Source organism: Crocodylus porosus, unplaced genomic scaffold, assembly GCF_001723895.1.
Source record: "Crocodylus porosus isolate Cpor-Errol unplaced genomic scaffold, CroPor_comp1, whole genome shotgun sequence".
Taxonomy (NCBI): Eukaryota; Metazoa; Chordata; order Crocodylia; family Crocodylidae; genus Crocodylus; species Crocodylus porosus.
The window spans coordinates 19,193,576-19,212,621 of NW_017728910.1; the positions used below are offsets into that span (position 1 = coordinate 19,193,576).

Below are 19,046 nucleotides of genomic sequence, written 5' to 3' on the forward strand. Positions count from 1 at the left end.
GTGCGTGGCATGTGCATATGAGGGGGAGGCAGAGAAATGGTCTTTTCTCCCGCATGGGAAAGAGGCGCCGAAACATGCTGCTTTTCAGTAAAATAAATGAATAAAAAAAAATCCTTGTTGCCTTTGCTTTTCCATTATGCCCCTTGAACAGCAGACGAAAAGGGAGAGAGGGGATAATAGAGCGGGGAAGAGAAACGTTGTTGGTGCTCGCGGGCGGTTTCTAGGGTGCTCTGCTTCCAGGGTTGCTATGGCGGTGGGGCGTTCCCGGGGAGCTACCCAGGGCGGGTTGCCATGGCGACGCCCCGCCCGAGGAAGCTCCGCTGTGTGGCCGCCAGGGGCCGCCCGCGCCCGCCCCGCCCCTTCCCGCGGGCGCCGGACGCGGAGGCTGGGCCGTGGCCTGGAGCTGGAGCTGGAGGTGGAGGTGGAGCGGACGTGAGGTGAGGTGAGGTGAGCTGAGCTGAGCGCGGGGCCCTTCCGACCTCCTCCGTGTCCAGCGGCTTCTCCCGCGGCCGCGGGGCTCAGCGCAGCCCCGGGCCCTGCGGCCTGCCGCGCCGGGGAGCTCTGCCTGGGCCGCCAGCCGCTCATCGCCTGGTCGAGCGGGCCCTCGCCCGCAGGGGCCTGCTGGCTGCCACATGAAGGGTCTCCGCCTCGGGAAGCTGTGACACCACGCGCGCGGCCTGGCGTTTGCAGGGGGCTCGAAAGCCATCGTCCCCGTGTCACTCGACTGCTGTTGTAGGGGCCTGGTGGCGGGTTCGGGATAGTCTTGCCCAGCCGGGGTCCTGGAGAAGCGCCCTGTGCGCTGTGCCCCCCCTGTGATGTGCAAGGCAAGGTGGCAGGCAGCTGCTTGAGAGAGGCTATGCGTCCTGTGTCGGTAGGTTGAGCACGACTTCCAAGTGCTGTTTTTTAGGGAGGGGGTTGTTAGCTTTCTCCCTGAAACCCGGTCATTGTGTTCGTGCGTGCCTAGCGGTCGGTTTTATTGCAAAGGTGGAGGCAGAAAATGATTGTTTAAGGGTGTCTTTAAAATGCTTTAGTTGCTTTTGAAACCTTTTTGGTATCAAATCATGTATGTGCTGTGCCAGGGCATAGACTGGTGAGGAATTTACTTGTTTAGCAACTGCCGCTGTACCTGGCTGAAATACTGACTAATTATTGATCTTTAGGTGCTGCTGCTTGACTACAAACAAGGTGTTTTACCACTTCTTGGATGCTGTTGCTTTTAACTGGTTGTAATGGATTTAGACAGAAGCAAAATGAACGAACACCCTAAAAAAAGGAAAAGAAAGACTTTGCATCCTTCACGGTACTCAGGTCAGTCGGGAGCTTGAACTGTGTTCACGTTTCAGTGCATGGGGCTCGTCTTCAGAAATAGACTGCTGCTTTCTGAAAAATGAACAAATGAGTCTTGTGAAAGTCTTACGAGCTCAGAGGCGCATTAGCATGCCTCCTTCTCAACTTAATCTCCGCTCTCGTACTCTGGTGTTGAGCAGGGGTGGACAAAATGCAGCCTGGGGGCTGGATGCGGCCCGCCAGGCCATTCTATCTCGTCTGCAGGGCCCCTAAATAATTTAGAAAATTAATATTAATCTGCCCTGGGCTGCCTGCCACGTGGCCCTCAATGACTTGCCAAAACTCAGTAAGTGGCCCTCTGGTGTTGAGCCATTTAAGGCCACTGGCATATCTAAAGGCTGATTGCTGTTCCCTGCTCACTTTGTGGCATGGAACAAGTTGTTTAATCTTGATTTCCCCATCTGTACAAAGGCACACAGAGAGATTGCAGTTCAGCATCTACTGTGCTCAGTAGTTTCCTTCCTACTGGCTTCAGTGGTTGGACTAACACTGCGCGTATGTTTGAAAACTCTCCCTTTAATATCAGGGCAGCTGTTTTGAAGATGGAAACCATGATTTCGATGCCAACTATTTCAGAATCAGGGGCCATCCACAGTCTTAACAGGTGCTGATAATTCCCATGACACAACTGTGACCACAGAGGTAGCCTTTGTGTATTGTTTTAAAAGTATGCATGTTGGTAGTTCAGCTGGTTGATCTGAATACTTTTTGCTTTTTCTGTTTAGATTCTTCAGGTGTAAATAAATACATAGACAACAGTGGGATTTTTTCTGATCACTGTTACAGTGTCTGTTCTATGAAGCAGCCAGACATAAAATTTTCTGAAAACAGAGGTAAGATTACAGTGTTAACACCTATGTAAGACTATCAAAATTCTGCCCAGGAAGGGAGTGATGCAGTGCAGTTCATGTGTTAGCTCGTCAATGTGTGTATTTAACAGTCTGCAAGGTTATTAAGTCATTTTATTATAAAACTCAAAAATGGTAGAGCCCAAGAGTTCACAATATTTACAACTGCAGACCTCAGCATTTTAAAATGTTGGTTAAATAGTATCAAAATGATGTAAACAAATCAAGGATTCAGATCAAACAGGGTGCTTTGTCAGATGCTTCCTTAAATTGTTTTATTTAGACTTCCAGAGAACAAAAAGCATTTTTTTTATGGGAGTATACTGCTAAATGTAATCCTTGAAGCATGGGAGAGCATGAATGTGAAAAATTTTACTACTTTTTTTTCTCTTAATAAGATTAACAGTGAAACTCTACATGTTTCATTGGAGCATTCTAATAAAGGAATTGATAAAGGGGGAGGGATCATACATTTGGAAACTTTCAGAATATATGTTCTACTTCAAAATTAGAAAAGCTAAAATGTCCTCTAAGGACTTTTTTTTAGAGATTTTTCAACGTAGTCAGCCGTTCTGCTGTTAATATTTGTTTCTAAATTGAGGGAAACCTTTTGAACCTGTTGGTTGACTTCAGTTTGGATTTATTTCCAGAGAATCATTGTATTGTGGTTGTCTCTAGGATAGGTTTTCATCCATAATTCGTATACAAAGAAGGGGATTATGGAATTGTAGAATAAATAACTAGAAGCTCAGTTAAGAGAGATTTAGTGGAAGCATGTATAGAAAAGAACAGTGTAGTTTATATCAGAAGACAGGGAAACCACAATCGTATATGGGAGCCAGCTGCTTTTAAGATTGTTTTAACTTTGGATAACAGAATTTGCCCTATTAAAGGATTATTAACTTTTCATTTTTATGAGGAGCCTAGGTCTGCTGCTATTATTAAGTGGCAAAAACTTGTGCCACCTTTATTTTGAAGGTTAACAGCTCTGAAACAAATACAGGTTACCATCATTGGCACTGGTTTTCTTTTTCTTAATGCTGATCAGTTAAAATACTTCATTTTCAAACCTAGAGAATAATGCTCTGTTTTATTACTGGATAATATTAGCAGTGGGCATGCTTGTATTTGGTTTTGAATACTGAAGGCTGATCTTTTCCTGAGGGCTAGCAAAGAAATATAATGCGACTTGGGATCAGGATTCAGACAGAGCTAATTGCTTCTGCCCTCTCCCAAGCCCATGGGAGCAAGCTTACAGGGACTGCTGAGTTGCAGAACAGCATGCTCAGGCTTGGTTTGAGCAGCCTCACGTCATCATGAAGCACCTGTCTTTAAGCAAATGAAGGCTGTTTTGGTTGTGTAACTTGGTGGTTCGACTCTAGCACCACAAGATCTAAAGTTATTTTAAAGACATGTTGGTAGAGAAGTTGAAGCTGAATACTGAAAAGAACTTACTATATCCTCATAGGAAGATACCATGGTCCAGCACAGAACCATGATACAGATGATGATGGCAGCCCAGTACATGCTGGGACATCACAGTGGAGTGGGACCCAGTCCAGTATCATGGGGTTGCATTTTATAGATTCAAGGAAGAAAGGTAAATATAAAAGTGCATTTACAAAAACACTACATGTCGTGGGCATTGGAAAGCTTATTGTAAAGCTGGGGGCTTTCAGTGCAACTAGCTTTTTTTGTTTCTGCAATGATTGCAATGATAGAAGTGTTGAACCTATAGACAGATAAACTGAGGTAAATCTTAATGGTGTTTATCTGATATCCCTATTAAACTTTCAGGGCTAGAGGAAAATAATACCTTATTTGTATTTGTGAATTGCTACAAAGGGCTGAAAACCAATGGGCCAACCCAGCAATAGCTCATGGTCTTTTTAATCTGTAAATTGTATCTTCCTTCTTGTAGAAAAAGCTGCTAATGGACTCTGTAAAGATATGTGCGAGTCTCTTATATTCAGTGACAGCCCAACTGAAGAGGAGAAACCCCTTGATATTCAAACAGTAGAAATTTCTACTACAGAAGTTAATGCTATAGAAGTTCATGATATAGAGACACAAACCATTTCACCTGAAAAGCTAGAAGCTGAAGACATTGAGGAAATACCTGTTGAAAGCTGCAAACTGTTTGAGAAGAACCAGGCTTTGAATATCACTGCTCAACAGAAGTGGCCTTTATTACGAGCCAACAGCAGTGGCCTGTACAAGTGTGAGCTGTGTGAGTTTAATAGCAAGTACTTTTCTGATTTAAAACAGCATATGATCCTGAAACACAAGACATGCACAGACACAAATGTTTGTAGAGTATGTAAAGAGAGTTTCTCTAGCAAAGTGCTGCTGATTGAGCATGTCAAAATACATGAGGAAGACCCCTACATATGTAAATACTGTGACTACAAAACAGTGATATTTGAGAACCTCAGTCAGCACATAGCAGATACGCATTTCAATGATCACCTTTATTGGTGTGAGCAGTGTGACGTGCAGTTCTCTTCAAGCAGCGAGCTGTATCTGCACTTCCAGGAACACAGCTGTGATGAACAGTATCTGTGTCAGTTTTGTGAACATGAAACCAATGATCCAGAAGACTTGCACAGCCATGTGGTAAATGAGCATGCATGTAGGTTAATTGAGCTAAGTGATAACTATAACAACAAGGAGCGTGGACAATACAGCCTCATAAACAAAATTAGCTTTGATAAGTGCAAGAACTTTTTTGTATGCCAAGTATGTGGTTTTAGGAGTAGGCTGCATACAAATGTCAACAGGCATGTAGCTATTGAACACACCAAAATATACCCCCATGTTTGTGATGAATGTGGAAAAGGCTTTTCAGGTATGTTGGAGTACTGCAAGCATTTAAATTCTCATTTATCTGAAGGGATTTATTTGTGTCAGTACTGTGAATATTCGACGGGGCAGATCCAAGACCTTAAAACTCATTTAGATTTCAGGCATTCGGCAGACTTGCCTCACAAATGCACTGATTGCTTAATGAGGTTTGGAAATGAAAAAGATCTTCTAAGTCACCTTCAGATACATGAAACATCATGATGGTTTTATTTTGCATTGCTATCAACTTATTAGAATTAATGTAATTTCCAGTGGGTCATTATAATGTGATATTAAATATAGTTTTCATAGAGATTCCACAGTGGCTAATTTTTAATTACTCGTATACTTGATGTTGGGAATTTTAGACTGGCAGGAAATAACCACAAGTATAATGTGATTGTTCAGTCATTAGGGGAGCAATTTAAAGGGCCATCCTATCTGATAACATTCAGTGGCACTTGTATTTGACATGAAGGGGAAGATGGGTTTTGTCTAGGTTAGAAAAATCGGTGAGAAAACTAACTTCTATTTTTACACGTTAAACATCGTTCATATTATTCTTTAGCAAGCAGGGCTGTTTTGTTTTCAACTGGAAGCCCCAGCTGACTTTATGGCAGCCAGGTGAGTATATTCATCGTCAGCAAATTGCACCGACTGCTGGAGACAAGCATGCTCCAAAAATGGCATTTTGGCAGATACTCCTAGCAATCCTTTTCACCAGTCTATAATTCCATGTTCACTCCTGCTGCCTTCTCACTGCCAAGTCCTCCCACTCCCTACACTATAAGTCCCTAAATGTGACCTGTCTTGCGTGTTGTACTACCCATACTCTGTTAGCACCCCCCATCCAATTGTTCAGTCCCCAGCTGAACTTATTGAACAGTGCAACTGTACAATAGCCATCTCGGTCCCCTGACAAATGTGACAATTTCCTGCCATCTGCTGCAGGCCTCCAAATTTTTAATGCATCTTTTTATTATTTTCTATAGTTTCCTTTTCTTTGAGATGTCACCTATTGACAGGTGTCACCTATGTGGAGATGTGTTGAGGGAAGTTGCTTTAGGGATCCAGCTAAGAATGTACCCAGAGGTGTGATCTTTGTAGGTACAAGGGGCCTAATTCAGCTGTCAGTGAAATGGGGTATGTCCCTGACCTCATTCAGAGCAAGACTGAGCCATAATTACCTTTACCTCTATGGTTAGCATTACATGACTAAGGGCTAAGGTAATATGCCTTATTCTCATCCCATGAATTTTAAACTTTCTTTCCCATGTGCATGTCCAAGTGTCTAGTGCAGTGTATAATAAATTAAAATAATTGTAATCCTTTTCCAGACTTTTCACCCACCTGTTCAGATTGGATACTGCCCAGTTCATGCTATCTTCTTTAAAAAGGAGTGTGTATTCGTAAGGTGCTGTTTCTTTGCCAGATTTCTGACTGACCAACCTTTAGACCTAAAATAAGAGGTGTTTAGATTCTGATAGCTATAAAGGTGAAATAGCCAGTAAGTAAGTAGGAGTTTACATTTGTCTGTATTGACTGTAAAGTTGTAATGTATGAAATTGTCCAGTATAAGCTTTGTATAAACATAATTCATGTGCAAGTATTTCTGTGGAGCTATGAGAATGAGATTTGTGTTAATAGCTCAGCACAAAATGTTAAAGTTCTGTGTACTGAATTCATAAAGCTAAAGATAAAATTTGGTCCTGTACAGCCTACGGAAATCCTTTTTTGCCTCAAATTCTTTTCATTCTGGAAACAGTTATAGAAGCTATTTTGAGCTGGGTAGCATATGCTATTCTTAATAATAAACAACCTACCAGCTAGCCTTGCAGAAGGTATATTTGCTCATCTTTCCACCTTACACGCTCTACATTCAAAGGCTGTTAAAATGATTTTGACTGCTGTTACCCAGAAAATCCTATTTTACATTTATAATGGGATTACTGTAAGTCATTGTTATACCACAGTGATTTTTTTCTCACGGATTACCTGGTCACTCCATCCTGGCTGGCCTGGTAGTAGTAGGATAAAGAGAATATAAGAATTTGGGTTCTGTTCACATTTGGGAAATTAATTCATGCTTGCAGATGGAGTTGGAAAGAGAGAAAGGGTGCTTGTCAGTTATTACTAGTATTACCTCCTTTTACAGCTAGGTACACTGATGAGTTCCGGAAAGGAGCTGGATATAGGAGGAAAATGAGGGTGGGAAACTGGCTTGCTGGTGGTGAGGGAGAATAGGCATGTTTGTACTGTGATTATCATGCCCCATTTAAGAGAAGGGGTTTAGTAGTGGATAAAGTACTGAAATGGGACAAACTTTAGATTTGAATCCTGGCTCCCGGGTGATTTTTCCTAGGGCTTTGGGGCAAGTTCCAGAGTTGCTTTTTATGTACAAGTTCCTAATCTGTAGAATGGAGACAAAACATACCGATTTACTGTGAAACATTTCAGTATCACAGTGATGAGGTACTACATAAAATAATCACTTCCAAGATTTTGTTAGTTGTAATTTTATATGCAAGAGAATAAATACTTGACTCTATTCTCAGTATATTTTAGAATGTATAAATAGCTCAATTTCTGCTGAAAGGGAATATAGCTGGAGCTTTATTTTGTCAGCAAGATAGTCATGGATTAAAATGGAGATGTTCAGTGTTGATGATATGAAATATATCAAGAAGAGAGAGCCCAGAGTTCTGCAGAGCACATTTAAGTTGTTAAGTCAATTTAAAGCTCATAAAAGCAGTTGGTTTGGTAGCTCTGGAGACTGAAATCCACTATATACACAGAAAGCTACCAAAACAGTTCAAATGTGGTCTGGGTACATGATTCCTTAGAGTAGTGATTTTTCAACCGGGATGCCATGGCACCCTGGTGTACCTTGAAATCATTTCAAGAGTGCTGCACAGTGCTATATAATGGTGGCACTGTTAGGTGTATAATCATGATTCACAAGATACAAACCCAGAGGTTTGAAAAAGAAATGCAGGGTTTAAAAACATTCTGGCTTGTGGTATTTCTGAGTTTATTGAAACAAAAGAATTGCTCTATTATTTTTTCTGTAGTCAAAAAATGAGTTAAGCCAAGAGCTGGCATTTTCCAAGGGGTGTCCTGAGCTTAACGAGGGGAGCCTTCAGTCTAGAAAGGTTGAGAATCACTGCCATGGAGTACAAAGGGAATTATGGAGCTATTTGTGAAATACTGGAGTTGTGACTTGTGATGTGACTGCCTGGCCACTAGATGGAGTCTTCCGGGATGTGTTTGTGTTTGAACACAACATCCCAGCCACAGATGTTCAAAAATCATGAGTAGCGTTTTTAAAAGAAAAAAAAAAAACCTTATTATTTTATCTTCTAGTTTTTGAATCCCTAGGTCACATGTGGGTTGTGTTTTTCAGCTTCAGTCTATAACAGAGGGGCTAGAAACTTTATTTTTTTAATCAAAGCTGAGATTTTCATAACTCCAGGACTTGGAATTTTAACAAAGAAGAACACTAATTATTGCAAGACTCTTGCTAAAACTGTGAGTGGGAAACTGGAGTCACTGAGCGTGCTTTCCATAAACACCCTGTGAACTGTGTTGATTTGTATTAAGTCTGTGATTGTTCTTACTGTGTCCTATAAAATGTGAAGGCCTGTCTGTGGTCTTGGGTCCCTGAGCACTTGTCATTCTTGTGAATGGCTGACTCTGATTAAATTATGACCGGTACTGATAATATGCAGGAATCCAAACGCGTGACTGATTTTACATTGTTTACTTACTGTTTGCCCTTTCAGCTTTCCCTGTAAGATAGAAAGAATGGGAGCTTGAAAGACTAGAAATTTAAGGTGGAATGAAATACAGTACAAAACAGGCTTACTGCACGCAGACTTCAATGAGGATATGCTGTTTGTTGTTAACATTTAGATAGCGGGTGGACTGGGGAAATGGCAGCTAGAAGGGATTTATCTTCTTTTTAGCTGGAAAAAAAATACAAAGCTAATCAACCTAGCATCTTATGAAAGATGCACAGTGAAATAATTATTGGAAAAACAAATTGGTTTACATTGGCTTCCTGATTTATTTTTTGATTGACAAAATTATAAAAACCGGTCTAAAATAGAGTCGGTTTACTAATACAGTTCACTGGCATAGCTAAACTCTTAAGCCCTCCTAGAGTAGATGTAATTTATACTGGCAAAAGTGATTTTGCAGGTGTAACTTATGCAGGTTACCAGAGCAAAGCAAACTACACCTGAAAAAATACTTATTTACACCCGTATAACTGTCTACAGAAGGGCACTGGCAGGTAAAGAAATGAAAGAAAAACCATGCTTTTGTAACTGGTGTTACTGCAATTGCACGTGCATCTAAAGTAGACCTGCAGCCGAATCCATGGGCTTTGTAATTCTTTGTCCACATGGATCTGATTGTAGGACTGTGGCAGACATCCTTCATCTCTGCTTTATTGTGTGCATACAGAAACTGTTTTAACTGGACTTTTAGGTTGCAAAAAAACCTTTTCCCTTTTCTGGCACATGAATCATTCTGCTTTATTTTTGTGTAAAAATAACCATCAAACAGGCTCTTTAACTATTGCCTTTAATGTTCTAAGGAACTGCAGAAAATAGCCAGAACTAAAAGGCTGCTAATTTCATGAAAATGTATGCAGAAAACAACTGATGATTGATTCACCAGGTGGTTTGTTGTTGGGTTTTTTTAATAACATACTAAATTTGTTGTTTGTCTTACTATAGTGCCCGTGAAGTTTGGTCATAAACCAGAACTTTCTTGTCCTGGGCACTGGACAAACGGAGCACAAACATACTCCTTGCTTCAAAGAATTTAAGAAGCAAGAAACAGACAGAGTTTATGCTCATGTAGAGGTCTATAAAAAGAAAGGCTGGCAATTATGTGTCGGTGTAATCGTGTGGTCATTCCTATCTTGGGTCACAGACTTCTGCCTCCTTACGGAAGAGGTGGAAATAGAAACATTTTTTAAGGCTACTTGGATCACTGGGGAATCTGGACGCCTTAAAAAACACAATCGACTATTAAAGCAAAGTTATACGCGGAGGCGAAACCACATCGCGAAAGCGACGACGAGCAACTTGGCACAAGCTGTCAGTGCAAGGCAATGGCAGACAGGTTGGCTGGCTGCACATGCAGGGCAGGTGGGCCCGTGTGCGGGGCGCGGGCGAGCACAGTACCCGAGCACGTGCAGCCCCAGGAGGCTGAATGATTCACACAAAATACGCTGCACGTAGCCCTCTATTGGCTTCAGTTATCTACAAGGCCAGTGATGACAGCATCTTCCTAGCAAAAACAGCTGGGTGCTCTCCAACCCCGCAGGCAGGAGCAGGGCAAGGGCCAGGCCCAGCTGGGGCCTGGCTTGTCTGAGGGCAGTGGGGGGATGATGGCAGACAAGGGTCTTTGGGTGAAAAATCCAGTATCTTCTATTAGATCAACGTCAAGTCGGAAAAGTTTTTCTTGGCAAGCTTTTGGGTTGAAAAACCCCTTTGTCCAGGTGAGGAAGCATCTGTAGGTCGGGGTGGGTGTGTTGGTCCGGGAGTGACACCCCAGCTGCTCCAGGCCCTGGGGGAGGGGGAGTAGCACCTTAAATACCACCCCAGCTCTTTGGGCCCCGGGCCGCAGCGACACCACGAGCCCGGGGGAGAGGCCGCCCAGCCTCCATTTTGAACACCGAGGGGATGCCTCCATCTCCCGCTGCGCCCTTAGTAAAGATGGCGCTGACGGCGCGGCGACTGTCCTTCACTGATTTCCCCCCGCCCCCTTGCACATGGCGGCGAGCGCACTTCCGGCGCTGCCCACTTCCGGTTGTGGGAGGCCTCAGGAAACATGGGGGGCGGAAACGGAAGTGATGTCTGCCTTGCCCGGACCCGGTGAGGGGGAGCTACGGTGGCGCTGTGCGCGCGGCGGTTGCTGGGTGACGGGTGAGCTCGGGGGGTGGGCCGCGCCAGGTACCGGGCTCGTGGTCGGGGCCTTCCCGTGGGCGGGCTCGGAGGAGCCCTGTCAGGGCCTGACACCCCGGCGTGACCGTTTCCTCCCTGCCTAGTCCAGGGCAGCCCAGGCCTGGTGCCGAGCACACTATAAAAAGCTGCCTTGAAAGTTTCCCTGGTTCTTTTTTTTCTTTTTTCTCTTTTCCTCTGCCCTTTGGTATTTGGGCCAGAAAGCGCGTTGCACTCCTCAGGGCAGCCCGAGCAGGAGCAGGGCCAATGCCGTACCGTGAAAAGTGCCCAGATTTTGGTGACCGTCGGCACGAGAAGTGTTTCAGCCTCTTTTATACTTCTCCTCATAGCTCCATCATGGCAGAAACTGCGGCCTCCCCGCTGAAGCACTTTGTCCTGGCTAAAAAGGCGATCGCTGCAATCTTTGACCAGCTGTTGGATTATGTCACCGAAGGAGCGAGTTTTGTGGAAGGTAATTGTTCTGCGTTGGACAGAGCCCCTGCCTTTTTTCGGTGTCCTTGGGTATCGCCTCACAGCGTTGTGTCCGCCGGTGTATAAATAGCAACTACAAGTTAGTCGGCATCATAGGGAGTGTATTGTGGAGGCAGGCAGTATGATATGACCCTGGAGCGCTAGATGCAGCTGGGTTTTATTTTCTGCTCTGCTTGATTTTGGACTGACCTTCGGCAAATTGCTTGTTTACTGATTCACAGAAGTTTAGGACTGGGAGGGACCTCGTGAGGTCATCGGGGCCAGCCCCCTGCTCTGGGCAAATAACCCCAGCAAGGCGTGCATCTGGGCTCCTTGGATGCATGATCCTTTACTGGTTATCTGCCAAGCATTCACAGCGGGCTGCTGCACAAATAAGAGCACAGACTCAATCCTGCTCTGAACTAAAGGCAGGCACCTATAGAGCAGTTGATTGATTTTCAGAAATTTTGAGTACTGCTGACTCTTGTTGACTTTCAAGAGACTTGTGTTGCCCAACGCTGTGGTACGTCTTCACTGCAGTCAGCCGATGCTATTATTTGGCTCCCGTCTGGTCTGCATACAAGAACCTCTGACCTTGGTCATAACAAAACACGAGTGTGGCTTTCTCGTAGAGTGGTAACCTCCTTGCTCTTAAATGTGGTGAAAGGGAAACTACTTGAGTGCCCATAGGTCTGCTTACTTTCCTGCAATTTCCCACTTGCATCCAAAAAGAAAGACCAGGTTTTCCACAGTTGGCATAAAAAGATTTGTAGAGGGCTGAGTCCAGCGCTAGGTTAGACCTGTTTTGACTCCGAAGTGAAGGCACATCCTGACAGCAGTGGAGTTTAGGGACAGGGGTTTGACTCTGCTTTCTGAAAGCAACAGGGACCTCTTGTAGGAGCTAAGTGAAACCAATGAGCTAGTAAATTAAACTTCATGTGCTAGTAAATTAAATCTTAACATTTTTTAGACTTGGCTATACAAAACTTTTTCTGAGATGATCTAGTTGGGGCTGGTCCTGCTTTGAGCAGAAGGTTGGACTAGATGTGACCTCCTGAGGTCCCTTCCAAACCCTATTTTCTATGATACTGTGGTGTTCACGGTGTGTTCCAGTTCCTAAAGTCTGATGTTCTAGCTAAGTCATAGCAGGTATAACAATGCTCTAGATCAGTGGTGGTCAATATTTTGGCAAACTTGCCACAAAGTAGCCCCACAGCTTCCTCTTTACTACGCTGATCCTCTTCCTCTGCCCAATCTGCTGCTTTGCCTTCTGCTCTTTTTGCTTGCCTGGTCTCGTCTGCTTTCTGCCTGTCTTCTGCTCCTAACTCTATCTGCTGCTGTGTTGCCTATCCCCTCTTTGATTTGCCACGTGCCACACAGACAGGCTTTGCCACTTGTGGCATTCGTGCCACAGGTTTGGCCACCCCTGTTCTAGATGCTTCTACAAAATCAGTGTCAAGGTTTTTTAGCAGTGCCTGCCTGGACCTGTCAAATAAGTGGCTGATATCAGAAGCAATTTATACTCGTCTTACAAATACACTCCAAGGCTCTCCAATCCTTTAATAAAGTAAACTATTCACATGACTCCTTTTATAGACATATTTTTCTTTTTTTGAATAGCAACATACAGGAATCCAGAACTCAAAAATGTGGCAACTGAAGATGAACTAGAAAAAATACAGGCATATAAAAGCAAATTGGCAGTCATTGGTGAGGTGCTTTCACGGAGACACATGAAAGTGGCATTTTTTGGCAGGTAATTATTTCATTTAACAAAATTAATTTTTTTTTTTTCCTTTTTGGACTTGGCGTCCAGCTGCAGTTTACTTATCCTGGGATTTTGTGCAATGTCACATGTTGATGTCTTCACAGCATAATGTCAAGATATGTTAATTCTTGCCTGTTTACTGCTGAATCTTCGTTTTGATGCTATCATGGTCTGTGATATAAGCTTATTTGTCTACATTAGGTCACGTGCTTTCTCCAAAGGCAAAATTCAGTGAGATGATTTGTTAGTGCTGCGAATCTTTAAGTAGGGCATTTCCTTAGTCAAGTAGTAGATCTGCTCAAGAGCATGTTTGAAATTGCCAGCATCTTCTATCCATAGTTTTTTTAAATTGGTGGTGTACTTTTTACTTTTTAGACTCCTTGTTTGTTTTTAAGGTCTTGGTTTGTGTTAAATGAATATAGCCTTGAAAAATAAATGTTTGGTTGTTGAACGTCTCCACACACAATCAATGGGGATTAAAAAAAAAAAAAAAGGACACAGGTTTAGTTTGAGGATTTTTTTAAAGAAGTGTTGGAGTTAAAAAGTAGTTAATATCAACTTAGTACAGTGGAGTTGCATCATACGCGCGTTTAACTTGCACAAATTCAACTATACACACTCGGCAAAAAAAAAAAAAAGAGAGAGAAAAATAGTGTGGGCAATTCCGCCTGCCAGTCCACTCAATGAGTGTATGCCCCAGAGTGAGCGTGAGATGGGAGAAGTGAATCTGCTGTTCCCTCAGTCGGTCTCAGTTCCCGCATGCCTCTCATAATGTGAGCATCTTGCCACAGTGAGTGTGATTCTAGTGTTTAAAGATTCGTATTTAGAAGAACCAGCAAGCTGGAATCTTCATAAATTTGCTGAAGTGTTCCAAGCAGTGAAACGCTTGAATGATTTAATTTCTGAATACGGTCCCTCTATGGAATGAAGTCTCAAAATCGCATGTAGTATTACAGACGATTTGAGACTGTACCCAGAAATGTTTGAGCAGCTCAAGAGACAACAGCAACAGTTGCCGATCACTATGTTTTTCAAGAAAAAACAACCAGCAGCAGATGAGCCTATGCAATCAACTTCTTGAGCTGAACCAGAGCTAATGACTTTGTCTACGATTCGCTCTCTGTAATTTTAACTATATGCGATTTTCGCCTTACGCACTCACTGACTTTAGAACCTAACCCCCGCATAAGATGCGACTCCACTGTAATGATTGCTTTTTGCTGTAACACTAAACTAGTACTTGACCTACACACATGCAGATAAAATTACCAACCTGCGTATTTCCCACCTTCCTACATTGCAGTAGAAAAAGAGTTAGTTATAATTTTTATTGTTGTCTCCTAGAACTAAGTGTTATAATTTCTTGCCTACATACTTCATGTTTTCAAAATATGGTGAAAAATGCTGTTTGAATATTCTTGATACACATTTTCTGTCCTAAAAATTGCATTTTCAGGGTGTTGGAAAATGCTTTTTAGTCCTGGTGGTCTTCTGAACTTTACTTTTTAGATGCTTTAGATCCTTACATACATTTACACGCTTACACTTTACATACATACAGCCAGAAACCGAATAGAATTATTTTGAAGCTTTTTGTAAGTTTTGAAGGGAAGGTTTCATTAGGATTTAAATATGTTTCCTGAATGTGTGCAGACCAAATGTTAGAGCATAATGGCAGTGCAAAAGTACTAGAAACTAATTGAACACAAATACACTTGGCGCTTTTAAGTCAATTTGTGCTCAATATGCAAAGTGAAATATAAAACAGTAAAATCCTCCTTAAATGGTGAAGGACAAACTAAGGTTCTGATTTTTACAAACACTTGTGTATATGATTAGCTTTGTGTCTTTTAAGAAATCCTGTTGAAATCTGCAGAGTACTGTGCTTGGTTAAGCGTGTGGAGATGACCCCTTTCCTGGAATCTGGGTATAAACTTAAAATAATTTCATGCATTAAAGACATGTTTAATTAGATAGTCCTTCCTGTTTTTGCCAAGATACCTTGGTAACTGGAAAGAAATGCATAAAACAAACAGCTCTCCTTTTTTTTTTTGTCTACTGGTATTTTAGGTCCTGAAATTTCATTGCACAAAAAGTTTTTAAAAATATTAAGATATGCTCCCAGATAAAGACACAGTTACAGTTACAGTCACAGTTGCAGAGGGTTAGAGATAGTTAAACTTTAACCCGGTGCTGCATTTAAAACAAGCCTAATGTTTTCAGAATTTATTCAGATTCGCAAGTGACTGCACATGGAGTATTAAAATAGCTCTCTTAGATGGTACAGTTCTAAAAATATAACTGTTTAGTATATGAGTTCACTTTATACTAGATTCCTTCTGTTACAGAAAAGCTAGGCCTCAAATCCTTGCGTGAAAAGTGAAAGGCTGGTACAGTAGAACATAACTTAGAATGAACTTTGAATCTCTTTAGTGCATTGAGTTAGTAAACACCTCTGTTAGCCAAATGAACCAAAAATGTCTGCATCACTGAGTTTTTCATCCAAAATGAGATTGGAGCTAAATACTGGAATGTAAAATAAAGGGTTTCATATTGCAATGAATTGGAATCGGTGCAAGAGAAATATATTTTATGTTCTTTTTTTTTAAAAAAAGTTTGCATGTTTTATTGTGGAAATCTTTGTTGAGTTGAAAAAGTTATCTGACATGTGAGTTGTCTTATTTGATTGTGAAGTTTTGGGTTTTTTTAAATGGAAATTTCATTTTTGAAAAGGAATCAAACATTACCACAGTGCTGATTTATATTAGGGTAGTCCCCAGATACCTCTCAAAATTGCTTGAACCTCCATTATGATAACCACAGAACAGACAAAGGTAAAGATGGCCTCTGTCTTAAAGACAGTACAGTCTTAGGAACAATATTGGTTAGGAATGTGATTTTTTTTTTTTTTCCCCTTTGTTGGGGAAAAGGTTGAAAAAACATACTAGCAAGAAGTGCTAGGCATACTAGCAACAAGTGCTTTTTGCACTGGTAGTCTATGCCTGTCCTAGGAGGGCTGGTTGGTATAGCTGTATCAACTTTTTTTTTTTCAAGAGTAGACCTGGTTGTATGGGACATTCCTGCAAGCTAGCCTTTGTGGGAACAAGGGTGAGCCATGCAGAACAATTGCATAAAATCCAGGTCTGCTTAGGTTATGTAGGGCAAATAGTCTCAAGCGAAGGTATTCTGTGATTTGTTAAGCCCACTTTAAATGCTCTTATGTTATTTCCTTCTAGAACAAGCAGTGGAAAGAGTTCGGTCATTAATGCAATGTTGTGGGATAAGGTACTTCCTAGTGGGATTGGACACACAACTAACTGCTTTCTCAGTGTAGAAGGGACAGATGGTGATAAAGCTTATCTCATGACAGAAGGATCAGATGAGAAGAAGAGTGTCAAGGTAGATTTTTTTTTTTCCTGTGGTTAAGAAGCTGGTGCTGGGAAAAAGTAATATTATAAGGACAATTTTTATTAGGTACAATATTTCATGCACTTCTTAAGTTTTAATGGGAAATATAAACCTATCTTTCTTTGTAAAATAGTTCCTCTGGTACTGAATAATTAAATAAAAGTAAAAGACAGCCCACAGCATTTTCCTAGGTTTCTTCTATGCTTATGCTATACATAGAATGTACATGTATACTGTGACTTGTTTGTATAGTCACATAACTTTTGGTCTTTCTTTTTAATGCTCTAGGGCCAGGTACAGACATTATGGGTGTTTATGCACCTGTTCGGGGAGTAGGGGGCTGGGGGGCACTTTTAACTAGAGTGGCTCTGCTGCTCTTATTAAAGTACCTGGAGCATCATGTGTATCAGCTTCCCCATGCTGAAAAATGGCTGTGGGAGCACTAACTAAAGCTTGCTGAAGAAACTTTGAAGCATCTTACCATCATTTTTCAGTGTGGAAGCTATACACATGATGCTGGAGTCTGCTGGAATGCAGTAATTACCATGCTCCAGCAGATTCAATTAATCAAGCTGACTCCAGCACACTATAATTACAGGGTGCCAGAGCAGCCTCGCTGCATGTGTATAGGCACCCTACATTTGTACTGGTATAAGTGATTGGAAACCAGTTTATACCTGTAACAGGACAGAAGTACAACACATAGAACTGATCTATACCCGTAACACAACAGAAGTTTGGCATTCATAGACTGGTTTAAAAATGGAAGAACCTGGCCTAAGATTTAACCCTCCCCTCCATCAAAGGACAAATGTGTTCTGTTCGCTACCGATCTAAATTACGCTGCTTACAGAAAACTGAGTCACTTAGATTCTGCCTCAGGCTTTTTGAATACCTGTACCTATCATGGAAGGCTAACTTTCTTGCAAAAACTGTACAGTTGGAGGAATATGCCTCTGTCTACCTAAACTTACTTAGCCTATTTAAATGCTTATTTTACTCCTTTTAAAGCAAGTGCAGTACTACACTCAATTGTAACCTTGAATTAAGAATACCATTGTTTGGCTCCAAAGAGCCAAACAGTCTTGTCCTTTTTTCCAAGGACAGAAAAATGACTATTCTTCAAAGGCGAGGGACTATGGAAAAACTTGGGTGGAAAAAACATTTTAAGAAATTCATAGTTTTTAAGTGGTAAGTTCAAATCTTGTACTGGTGTCCTATTTGAGGACTGTGTAAGGCTAGTAAGAGAGTCTTACTTCTGCAAAAATTCTGGTTTCTGTGTGGTAAAGGTTTTGTGTTAAGCTGTCATGTTGTATACCTACAAGGTGTTTTTTTTCTGATTCTTTGCAGACTGTTAATCAGCTTGCCCATGCACTTCATATGGATAAAGACTTGGAAGCTGGCTGCTTGGTCCATGTCTTTTGGCCCAAGTCAAAGTGTGCCCTCCTGAGAGATGACTTGGTTTTGGTAGACAGGTATAACTATTGCTTTATTAAACCAGTTCACTGAGTTTTCCACATTAACGGTTCCATACTAGTCAGGTAACTGAAATCTGATCTAAATGCTGTAATAATGCTCTGTTTTTATTTTTTGTCTTTGGTGGGTTGCAAAATTGCTTAAGAGTGTTTTTGTGCTTGAACTCTGTTCTATTGTAGATGCTTTCTGTCTGCCATTATCACCATGCTACTGTGCATATTTTGGCATGGTTACAGTTGGAACAACTCTGAATCCCATGACTCAGTTCAGAATGGGTCCAGCATTCGACTAAGTTAAACTTCTACTTTAGTAGTATGGAAATATACTTAAGGTCATACTAACACCTGTAACACTTTCTCCTCCCTGTTAACCTCTCATTCTATGAACCCCTTCATTCTGACCACTTGAAATGTAGGCTTTTGGGGCTCATGATGCAAAGGTCTTTTTGGTAAAAACTTCAATGCCATTAGAACAGTGCTTTAGAAATATCTAAAATGCCGAAACTTTATCAAGTCCCTGCTTGTGCTGTGTTCATATCAAATGCACTTTTTATGGAGTTACAGATGCACAAAAATTCATAGAATCAGAGAAATTGTGGAATGTGTTTCTTCAGACTTATCAAATACATAAGAATATTCCAGCTGTGGTTTAGTGTTAGCCACTGTTTTTTTTTACATCAGCTCTTAAGTGGTTTGTAGAAACTAAAGTCTGCTTTGTTCTTACAAGTAATTTTATAAATACAACCTTCTTACTTGGCAAAACAGGCATGTTTATCGTGCAGGTTACTCACTACCATGATGTAAGTAGTACTTGTACTCGTGTGTCTGATCCTACACCCTTGAAATCATAGTTTCATAGTTTCTAGGGTCGGAAGGGACCTGAGCAGATCATCTAGTCCGACCCCCTGCCATGGCAGGAAAGAATACTGGG

General features: G+C 41.7%; 2 protein-coding genes across 4 annotated transcripts in view; both read left to right on the forward strand.

The window, feature by feature from the left end:
* Positions 1–1,160: 1,160 nt before the first annotated feature.
* Positions 1,161–6,758, forward strand: ZNF639 (zinc finger protein 639). The gene is made up of 4 exons (XM_019532758.1): positions 1,161–1,308; positions 2,073–2,180; positions 3,664–3,795; positions 4,117–6,758. The coding sequence occupies exons 1-4, from the start codon at positions 1,230–1,232 to the stop codon at positions 5,259–5,261; spliced, it is 1,464 nt and encodes a 487-aa protein (XP_019388303.1). The 5' UTR covers positions 1,161–1,229; the 3' UTR covers positions 5,262–6,758.
* Positions 6,759–10,872: 4,114 nt separating this feature from the next.
* The window catches only part of MFN1 (mitofusin 1), a 38,700-nt gene continuing 30,526 nt past the window's right edge, over positions 10,873–19,046 (forward strand). The window contains exons 1-5 of one of the 3 annotated variants that reach the window (XM_019532760.1): positions 10,873–10,978; positions 11,344–11,465; positions 13,085–13,220; positions 16,469–16,631; positions 17,991–18,115. In XM_019532760.1, coding sequence (XP_019388305.1) covers positions 11,351–11,465; positions 13,085–13,220; positions 16,469–16,631; positions 17,991–18,115 — 539 coding nt within the window. In that variant the 5' untranslated portion in view covers positions 10,873–10,978; positions 11,344–11,350. Of the gene's footprint in view, positions 10,979–11,172; positions 11,466–13,084; positions 13,221–16,468; positions 16,632–17,990; positions 18,116–19,046 lie in introns of those variants that run through there. The other 2 variants (XM_019532761.1, XM_019532759.1) reach the window with 2 other exon arrangements.

Excerpts from the sequence above, each read along its gene's own strand:
- ZNF639 (XM_019532758.1), top strand. The coding sequence starts at position 1,230 with ATGGATTTAGACAGAAGCAAAATGAACGAACACCCTAAAAAAAGGAAA. Across the intron at positions 2,181-3,663 it reads AAAATTTTCTGAAAACAGAG|GAAGATACCATGGTCCAGCA; the intron begins GTAAGATTACAG and ends ATATCCTCATAG. Across the intron at positions 3,796-4,116 it reads TATAGATTCAAGGAAGAAAG|AAAAAGCTGCTAATGGACTC; the intron begins GTAAATATAAAA and ends TCCTTCTTGTAG.